We start from the raw sequence: 9,857 nt of genomic DNA, 5'->3' as shown, positions 1-9,857 counted from the left end.
CATCCATGGATCAAAATGGTAATAGCAAAAATAAAAATAAATGGAAAATACAGGGAATAAACAGGAACAAACACGAAGGACCCTCACAATGTGAAAACTAATGATAAAGGGCAGGAAAATATTGGAGGGGGGGGGGGGGTTGCAGGGCATTTGGCCATAAGGTCATAAGGAATAGGAGGCAAAGTAAGTGTCCTTCCCTTAGTGATCTCCAGTTTGTGGATCAACGTTACAGCAGGATCACCAAAGAGAACTTATGGGATCAGAGTTTCTCTCTCCTTTATCCTGTTTTACCAGCCATAGTTGCCTCACAACTGTCTGAAAAGAACATTATTTTGCAAGGACAATCTAGATCTTAGTGCCCAGCTTATATAAATATTTTAAATTCTAGACATTTTACTCTGATACCTCATCCTATCGGCATTGCTCAGCTACAAAAAGAATGATCTAACATAATTAAAGCAAAATACTGTGGATGCTGGAAATCGGAAATAAATCAGAGAATGCTGGAGAAACTCAGGTTTAGTAGCATCTGTGGAGAGAGAAACAGTTAACGTTTTGAGTCCGAACGACTCTTCTTCAGAGCAATGATAATTCTATAGCTGACTCAGATACTTTAGTTTCTATGTTGCGGTGGTGATCATGTGTCACAGTTCACTCAGCAATTGCTCTGGCAACATGCACTCTTTACAAGCATATTGCAGTCTGGAACTAATGGATACTGATGTTAGAGGCTCCAAGTTCTTTATGTCACATATGGCTGAAATGAATCTCTGCCTCTGTTACCTCCTGCCAACAGTGTGTGTTGGAAGGATTTGCAGATTGTTAAGCATTCTATTTGACCACGCCAAGAATGCATCTTCCTTGACCATCAAGTCCTGGGGTGGGAGTGGGACTTGAACCCAGAACTTCTGGCTCAGCGAGCAGGGACTGCCCCACAAAAGATCTCCTAAATATATGTGGCAGACGGTTGCAAATGAGAATGTTTTGGTGAGAACACTTATGGGGAGGAGAGGGGGTGATGGGTAATGTTTGCTTCCAGAGTGTTTCTGAGGTTAGTGTTGGGGTGGGTGGGTGGGTGGGGGGGGGGGGGGGGGAGAGGTCGCAGGGCCCCGCCCCCGCGGGGTTATGAGCGGTCAAACCTCCACCACGTGACTTCTTCAGCTCCCGCCCCCAGCCGCTAGTGACGTCACGGCTTCTGAGCGGGCGGGCCGAGGGGGGAAACGGGAGGGGAGGGGGAGGAGGAATCAAAACAAAAACAGACGCAAACCGGTTCGGGGGAGGGGGTAGCAGAACCGAACCGGAGCGGGATCCGGATCCACATCGACATCCAGGGAGGGGGAATTAAAAACAATAGAGGAAGAGAAGCCGAGCGGGCAGGAGGATGGTGTCGCCCGTTACCGTGGTGAGTGCAGGGTTAGGGGATACGGATGTTGCTCTTGTTTTTATTTACCTGCAGGCCGAGTGTGGAGGGTTCATCTTAACCCCCACCCACCATCAAATCCCCGGGAAGGGGGGGGGGGGTGTTAACCCCCACAACTTTCTATTGAAGCTTCAGTCTGTCAGGCTCCCCCTCTCCAAACAAAGTCTTGTGTGGCTCCCCCCCCCCCCCCCTTTTTTTTGCAGATGCTATCCGAGCTTCTCACTGGTCTTGGATCCAATATCTATCTATCCAAGTAAATATATGCTAATATAATATTATTTAGCTGCAGATTTTCCTGGTAATGTGTTCCTGGAGCTGTTGTGGACTCAGAGTCAGGTTCAATGACAAGTTTCTTGCAGACTGCCACTGCTGTGGAGATAGATGATAGATGTCTCACGATAGATGTCTCACCCCGCCCCCCCCCCCCCCCACACACCTCTTTTACTGGCCCCTGTATTTGTCTCTTGTATTTTCCGGATCATTTTATTCGGATAAAAGGTTGTCAGGTGACTAAGTGAAGGACAGACATGCGTCTGTATTGATGCTGCGGGAGTACTGTAGAGGAGTTACTAAGGAAACCACGAGGGATAGAGAAAAAGAGGAAGGAAAAGATGAGAGTTAAGTCAGTGCATTTGCAGAATGCTGGTATTTTTGCCTTATGTTCAGAAATAATCATGTACTCCTGAACTGCCTACCAATGTGTTAGCGTTTATTAACGGGGGGGCTTGAGTTTAAGAGCCGTGGGGTTATGCTGCAACTGTACATGACCCTGGTGAGACCACATTTGGAGCATTGTGTGCAGTTCTGGGCATCTCGCTATAGGAAGGATGTGGAAGCATTGGAAAGGGTGCAAAGGAGATTTACCAGGATGCTGCCTGGTTTGGAGGATAGGTCTTGTGAGGAAAAGTTGAGGGAGCTAGGGCTTTTCTCTTTGGAACGGAGGAGGATGAGAGGCGGCTTAATAGAGGTTTATAAGATGATGACGGGGATAGATAGACTGGACGTTCAGAGACTATTTCCTCAGGTCGATGTAGCTGTTACAAGTGGGCATAACTATAAGGTTCAGGGTGGGAGATATGAAAAATGAGAAATGAAATGAATGAAAATGAAAATCGCTTATTGTCACAAGTAGGCTTCAAATTAAGTTACTGTGAAAAGCCCCTAGTCGCCACATTCCGGCGCCTGTTCGGGGAGGCTGGTACGGGAATTGTACCGTGCTACTGGCCTGCCTCGGTTTGCTTTAAAAGCCAGCGATTTAGCCCAGTGTGCTAAACCACTATAGGAGGGATGTCTGAGGTAGGTTCTTTACTCTGAGAGTGGTTAGGGTGTGGAATGGACTGCCTGCTGTGATAGCGGAGTCGGACACTCTAGGAACTTTCAAGCGGTTATTGGATAAGCACATGGAGCACACCAGAATGACAGGGAGTGGGATAGCTTGATCTTGGTTTCAGACAAGGCTCTGCACAACATCGAGGGCCGAAGGGCCTGTTCTGCGCTGTACTGTTCTATGTTCTTTGCTTCTCTGCACTGTAGATGGCCATCATGTTTTGTCGATGATTGTACGCTCATCAAGGTGTGGGATGTTAGCGCTGGAGATGGGACACATTCAACTTTAGGTATCTGTGTCCGGTCAATCACAGTGAAGTTAGTTGTAGGAAGAGGGCCTTGAATTTTGTGGTGCATCAAGGTCAATTTATGTGGCCAACAACTAAAATCTGTAACATGAGAAAGTATTTTCCTGTAGCAAATTTGCCCAGACTTGAGAAAAAAATCATTAATAAAAATGCTACATAAAACAGTAAATTGATGGTTTTTGTTGAACAAATCAGTTATTTTAATCTGTTCCACTGCTGTTTGCTGTTTCGTCTCAAAGTTTCCCATGCACTTGTAAGATCTAACGCTTGATGATCACCAAGCTCTCTCACCTGATTTTTCACCTACCCCAGTGAGGCAGCTGGGTGTTAACCAAAGCATAATACTGCAGATATTGGAAATCTGAAATGAAAACAGAATATGCTGGAAACATTCAGGAATTCAAGCAGCAACTATACAGAGAGAAAAACAGAGTTAACATTGAAACAACTCTGTTTCTCTCCACAGAAACTGCTTAACCTGCTGAGCTGAACATTTTCTGTTTTACTTCAGCTGTGTTAATTTGTAGTTGGGTAATGCAATATCATTTTTATTTAATATTAGTATTTACAACAGTGTATGTCCTTGTACAGTCTTATAAAGTATAATTGTCATGTGAGAGTACCTTTAAGACATGGATGTTTAAGCAATGTACCTTTAAGAAAACAGTGATGTCAGAGAGTGGGTGGAGCTGAGGTCAGGTCAGACATTTTGCAGTTTAGTTTTTGCAGTTTGAAAAGAGCTTGGGGGTGCCTGTGTTTGCAGTGAGCTGGATCTCTGACATGAAAGACTATCTCTGGATCATTTGGGTGATTTAAACTCACAATAGTAAAGCCTTTAACCTGATGTGATTTCTGTTTAAAGGTGTTAAGTCTCTTGGAAGTTTGAAGGAACATTTTTAGGAATTATTTACTGTTGCAATATTTTTAGAGTTATCTTTGAAGTAAGGGGTGTTAAGAGATCCAATGTTTATTTCAGATGTTAAGTTGAGTTCATGGAATAAACATTGTTACGTGCCCATAATTGTAATCCCACACCTAGGGAACAAGCCGTGTGCTAGGAAAAGCAACAAATACATTAAAGGGGAGGTTGGTTGAACTCCAAGATACATTTTGGGGTTCTGAAACCACCTCGCGCATAACAATTGAGGGCTCGTCCGGGATAAAAGTCTATCTATTGGATTGGCTTTTGTGAACTTAACGACAGTGAAGGATTGTTGCTTTTTCGGTGTGGTATTTTAGTTTAAGTGGGGAGATTGTTGTGAACAATGGCTCTTTCAGAGGCTCAGAAGTTTTTGGGGGTGGAGAATGTCACACGTTGTACTTTACCGACAGAAATGAAAAGCAGACTGTTAGATTTGGTAAGAACATTGCAGTTAGCATTACCTGACAAAATGTGAAAAGATTAGGTAATTATGGCGGTGGTTAGGCATTTAATGTTGCCTGAGGTAGAGTTTGACTCATTGGAAATGGCAAAAATTCAGTTGCAAATTAAACAAATGGAACATGAGAGAATTAAAGCGGCTTGAATACGAGAGAGAGAGAGAGGAAAGATAAAGAGAAAGAGAGAGAGAGCGAGGAAAGAGAGAGAGAGCGAGGAAAGAGAGAGAGAGCGAGGAAAGAGAGAGAGAGCGAGGAAAGAGGGAGAGAGCGAGGAAAGAGGGAGAGAGCGAGGAAAGAGGGAGAGAGCGAGGAAAGAGGGAGAGAGCGAGGAAAGAGGGAGAGAGCGAGGAAAGAGGGAGAGAGCGAGGAAAGAGGGAGAGAGCGAGGAAAGAGGGAGAGAGCGAGGAAAGAGGGAGAGAGCGAGGAAAGAGGGAGAGAGCGAGGAAAGAGGGAGAGAGCGAGGAAAGAGGGAGAGAGCGAGGAAAGAGGGAGAGAGCGAGGAAAGAGGGAGAGAGCGAGGAAAGAGGGAGAGAGCGAGGAAAGAGGGAGAGAGCGAGGAAAGAGGGAGAGAGCGAGGAAAGAGGGAGAGAGCGAGGAAAGAGGGAGAGAGCGAGGAAAGAGGGAGAGAGCGAGGAAAGAGGGAGAGAGCGAGGAAAGAGGGAGAGAGCGAGGAAAGAGGGAGAGAGCGAGGAAAGAGGGAGAGAGCGAGGAAAGAGGGAGAGAGCGAGGAAAGAGGGAGAGAGCGAGGAAAGAGGGAGAGAGCGAGGAAAGAGGGAGAGAGCGAGGAAAGAGGGAGAGAGCGAGGAAAGAGGGAGAGAGCGAGGAAAGAGGGAGAGAGCGAGGAAAGAGGGAGAGAGCGAGGAAAGAGGGAGAGAGCGAGGAAAGAGGGAGAGAGCGAGGAAAGAGGGAGAGAGCGAGGAAAGAGGGAGAGAGCGAGGAAAGAGGGAGAGAGCGAGGAAAGAGGGAGAGAGCGAGGAAAGAGGGAGAGAGCGAGGAAAGAGGGAGAGAGCGAGGAAAGAGGGAGAGAGCGAGGAAAGAGGGAGAGAGCGAGGAAAGAGGGAGAGAGCGAGGAAAGAGGGAGAGAGCGAGGAAAGAGGGAGAGAGCGAGGAAAGAGGGAGAGAGCGAGGAAAGAGGGAGAGAGCGAGGAAAGAGGGAGAGAGCGAGGAAAGAGGGAGAGAGCGAGGAAAGAGGGAGAGAGCGAGGAAAGAGGGAGAGAGCGAGGAAAGAGGGAGAGAGCGAGGAAAGAGGGAGAGAGCGAGGAAAGAGGGAGAGAGCGAGGAAAGAGGGAGAGAGCGAGGAAAGAGGGAGAGAGCGAGGAAAGAGGGAGAGAGCGAGGAAAGAGGGAGAGAGCGAGGAAAGAGGGAGAGAGCGAGGAAAGAGGGAGAGAGCGAGGAAAGAGGGAGAGAGCGAGGAAAGAGGGAGAGAGCGAGGAAAGAGGGAGAGAGCGAGGAAAGAGGGAGAGAGCGAGGAAAGAGGGAGAGAGCGAGGAAAGAGGGAGAGAGCGAGGAAAGAGGGAGAGAGCGAGGAAAGAGGGAGAGAGCGAGGAAAGAGGGAGAGAGCGAGGAAAGAGGGAGAGAGCGAGGAAAGAGGGAGAGAGCGAGGAAAGAGGGAGAGAGCGAGGAAAGAGGGAGAGAGCGAGGAAAGAGGGAGAGAGCGAGGAAAGAGGGAGAGAGCGAGGAAAGAGGGAGAGAGCGAGGAAAGAGGGAGAGAGCGAGGAAAGAGGGAGAGAGCGAGGAAAGAGGGAGAGAGCGAGGAAAGAGGGAGAGAGCGAGGAAAGAGGGAGAGAGCGAGGAAAGAGGGAGAGAGCGAGGAAAGAGGGAGAGAGCGAGGAAAGAGGGAGAGAGCGAGGAAAGAGGGAGAGAGCGAGGAAAGAGGGAGAGAGCGAGGAAAGAGGGAGAGAGCGAGGAAAGAGGGAGAGAGCGAGGAAAGAGGGAGAGAGCGAGGAAAGAGGGAGAGAGCGAGGAAAGAGGGAGAGAGCGAGGAAAGAGGGAGAGAGCGAGGAAAGAGGGAGAGAGCGAGGAAAGAGGGAGAGAGCGAGGAAAGAGGGAGAGAGCGAGGAAAGAGGGAGAGAGCGAGGAAAGAGGGAGAGAGCGAGGAAAGAGGGAGAGAGCGAGGAAAGAGGGAGAGAGCGAGGAAAGAGGGAGAGAGCGAGGAAAGAGGGAGAGAGCGAGGAAAGAGGGAGAGAGCGAGGAAAGAGGGAGAGAGCGAGGAGAGAGGGAGAGAGCGAGGAGAGAGGGAGAGAGCGAGGAGAGTGCGAGGAGAGAGAGAGAGAGAGAGAGTGCGAGGAAAGAGAGAGAGAGAGAGAGAGAGAGAGAGTGCGAGGAAAGAGAAAGAGAGAGAGAGTGCGAGGAAAGAGAAAGAGAGAGAGAGTGCGAGGAAAGAGAAAGAGAGAGAGAGAGAGTGCGAGGAAAGAGAAAGAGAGAGAGAGAGTGCGAGGAAAGAGAAAGAGAGAGAGAGAGTGCGAGGAAAGAGAAAGAGAGAGAGAGTGCGAGGAAAGAATAGCCCCAGCAGACGAAAAAGAAAGGGAGATACAGATCAGGGAAAAAGATAAAGAGAGGGAGTTTGAACTTCAGAAAATGGCCGTGAAACATGACAATCACTTAGAATTGGCAGGCGTAAAGGGAAACGTACAGTTGGATGATAGTGATGATAGTGAGAAAGAGAGTCATAGTCGAAGGCTTGGTGAGAATCTATTTAGATATGTCCAAGCATTGCCAAGGTTTGATGAGAAGGAAGTGGAAGTCTTTTTCATTTCATTTGAGAAGGTAGCTAAACAAATTAAATGGCCACAGGACATGTGGGTATTACTGATTCAAACAAAGCTGGTAGGTAGGGCTAGTGAAGTGTTTGCATCACTACCGGAGGAGGTATCTGGAACGTATAAGGAGGTGAAGAAATCCATCTTAAGTGCATATGACCTAGTGCCTGAAGCTTACAGACAAAGGTTTAGAAATTTAAGGAAAGAATTTGGACAAACATACATGGAGTTTGAAAGGCTCAAACAGAGTAATTTTGATAGATGGATAAGGGCTTTGAAAATAGACCAAACGTATGAAGCTCTCAGAGAAATTATACTTTTTGGAGGAGTTTAAAAATTCAGTTCCTGATGTAGTGAGAACTCATGTGGAAGAACAGAGGGTTAAAACTGTGAGATTAGCAGCAGAAATGGCAGATGATTATGAATTAGTTCATAAATCAAAGATTGGTTTCCGACATCGGTTTCAGCTGGTGAGGGATAGAAACTGGGGACGTGAGAAATACTCGTAAAGGTGATCTGATGGGAGACAATAAAGAGAGTGTACCTCAGATTAAAAAATAAATCCAGGAGGGTGGAAAAGAAATGAAAAGTTTCAGATGTTTTCACTGTAATAAACTAAGCCATGTAACGTCACAGTGTTGGTGGTTCAAGAAAAGCACTGGAAAGGCTGATGTGGTAAAACAGGATAAGACAGTGGGGTTTGTTAGAGTGGTAAAGGAAGCGAAGGAGGTGCAAACGATTGTACAGCCTGTTCAAGAAGTAATTGGTAAAAAGGTGCCAGATGTATTTAAAGAATTTACTTGTGTGGGTAACGTTCATTCATATGTATTAGGAGGAGCAGGTAAAGAAGTCACAATTTTAAGCGATACAGGGACTAGTCAATCTTTAATGGTAAGAGATGAGGAATTATGTAGTTTGGGAAGAATGTTGCCAGAAAAGGTGGTGATATGTGGAATTCAGGGTGAGAGGAGTAGCGTTCCATTATATAAGGTAAGGTTGGAAAGTCCAGTGAAGAGTGGTGAAGTGGTAGTAGGAGTAATAGGTAAACTTTCTTGTCCAGGAATACAGTTTATCTTGGGTAATGACGTAGCTGGATCGCAGGCAGGAGTGATGCCTACTGTGGTTGATAAGCCAGTGGAATTCAGACAACTGAAGGTTTGAAGGACAAATATGCTGGGATTTTTCCGGATTGTGTAGTAACAAGGTCGCAAAGTCACAGGTTAAGACGAGGAAAAATCAAAGAGTGAAGATGAAGTTGGAAGTGCAAATTTCAGAAACGATTTTTGATCAGATGGTGGAAAAAGATCAAGAACAGGTGGAGGATAAGGCGGATATTTTTAGTTCAGGAAAATTGGCGGAGTTACAACAGAAAGCTGTAGAAATAAAATGGATATATCTGAAAGCATATACGGAAGAGGAATCTGAGAGTATACCAGAGTGTTATTACTGTGAAAATGGAGACTTGTACATATGCAGGCAGAAGTTCATCAAGTAGTATTGCCGGTAGGGTATAGAAAGGAGGTGTTGCGAGTTGCACATGAGGTACCAGTGGGAGGTCATTTGGGAATAAGGAAAACTGAAGCTAAAATTCAGAAACATTTTTATTGGCCTGGACTACATAAAGATGCAGTTAAATTTTGTCAATCATGTCACACATGTCAAGTCATAGGGAAACCTCAAGCAGTGATAAAACCAGCTCCCTTAATACCCATTCCAGCATTTGAGGAACCTTTTACGAGGGTCATAATTGATTGTGTAGGACCGCTTCCTAAAACAAAAAGTGGGAATCAATATCTTTTGACTATAATGGATGTGTCTACTAGGTTTCCAGAGGCCATTCCAGTACGTAATACTACAGCTAATACGATTGTGGAGGAGTTACTTAAATTCTTTACTAGATATGGACTACCCACAGAAATTCAATCGGATCAAGGATCAAATTTTACTTCAAAGTTATTTGAAGTAAGTTATGGATAGCTTAGGAATAAAACAATTAAAATCAACTGCGTACCATCCAGAATCGCAGGGAGCGTTAGAAAGGTGGCATCAGACATTAAAGACAGAACATGTTGAGGGCGTATTGTCAACATTATCCAGAGGATTGGGATAAAGGAATTCCATTTGTATTGTTTGCAATTAGGGATGCACCTAATTAATGAGTCTACCAAATTTAGTCCTTTTGAACTAATTTTTGGTCATGAGGTAAGAGGACCACTTAAATTGATTAAAGAAAATTGGTGGGTGAGAAATCGGAAATTACACTATTGGATTACGTGTCAAATTTTAGGGAACGATTAAATAGAGCAGGTAAATTGGCTAGACGATATTTGAAAGTTGCACAAAATGTGATGAAACGGGTAGCGGACAAGAAATCCAAAGTTTGTAGTTTTGCCAGTGGGGATAAAGTTTTAGTGTTGTTACCAGTGGTGGTAAGCCTTTAAAAGCTAGGTTTTGTGGACCGTATCAGATTGAAAGGAAATTAAGTGAGGTGAATTATGTGGTAAAAATACCAGATAGAAGGAAGACTCACCGAGTGTGTCATGTGAATATGCTTAAAAGGTACTTTCAAAGGGAAGGAGAGAAAAAAGGAGGTTTTAATGATTCTGACTCAAAGTGACAAACCAAACCCAGATGACTGTGAATTTGACATGCCTCAAATTAAAT

At 45.5% G+C, this 9,857-nt stretch overlaps 1 protein-coding gene across 1 annotated transcript in view; it reads left to right on the top strand.

The window, feature by feature from the left end:
• Nucleotides 1-1,244: 1,244 nt before the first annotated feature.
• Nucleotides 1,245-9,857, top strand: part of tmem86a (transmembrane protein 86A) — a 57,660-nt gene continuing 49,047 nt past the window's right edge. The window contains exon 1 of the mRNA XM_072466359.1: nt 1,245-1,402. Within this exon, the coding sequence (XP_072322460.1) occupies nt 1,382-1,402 (21 nt within the window). The 5' untranslated portion in view covers nt 1,245-1,381. The remainder of the gene's footprint in view (nt 1,403-9,857) is intronic.

This window comes from Scyliorhinus torazame, chromosome 10 (genome assembly GCF_047496885.1).
Source record: "Scyliorhinus torazame isolate Kashiwa2021f chromosome 10, sScyTor2.1, whole genome shotgun sequence".
Lineage (NCBI taxonomy): Eukaryota > Metazoa > Chordata > Chondrichthyes > Carcharhiniformes > Scyliorhinidae > Scyliorhinus > Scyliorhinus torazame.
Note: the sequence above shows the minus strand (reverse complement) of the source record. Positions and strands in the feature narration are given on the sequence as shown.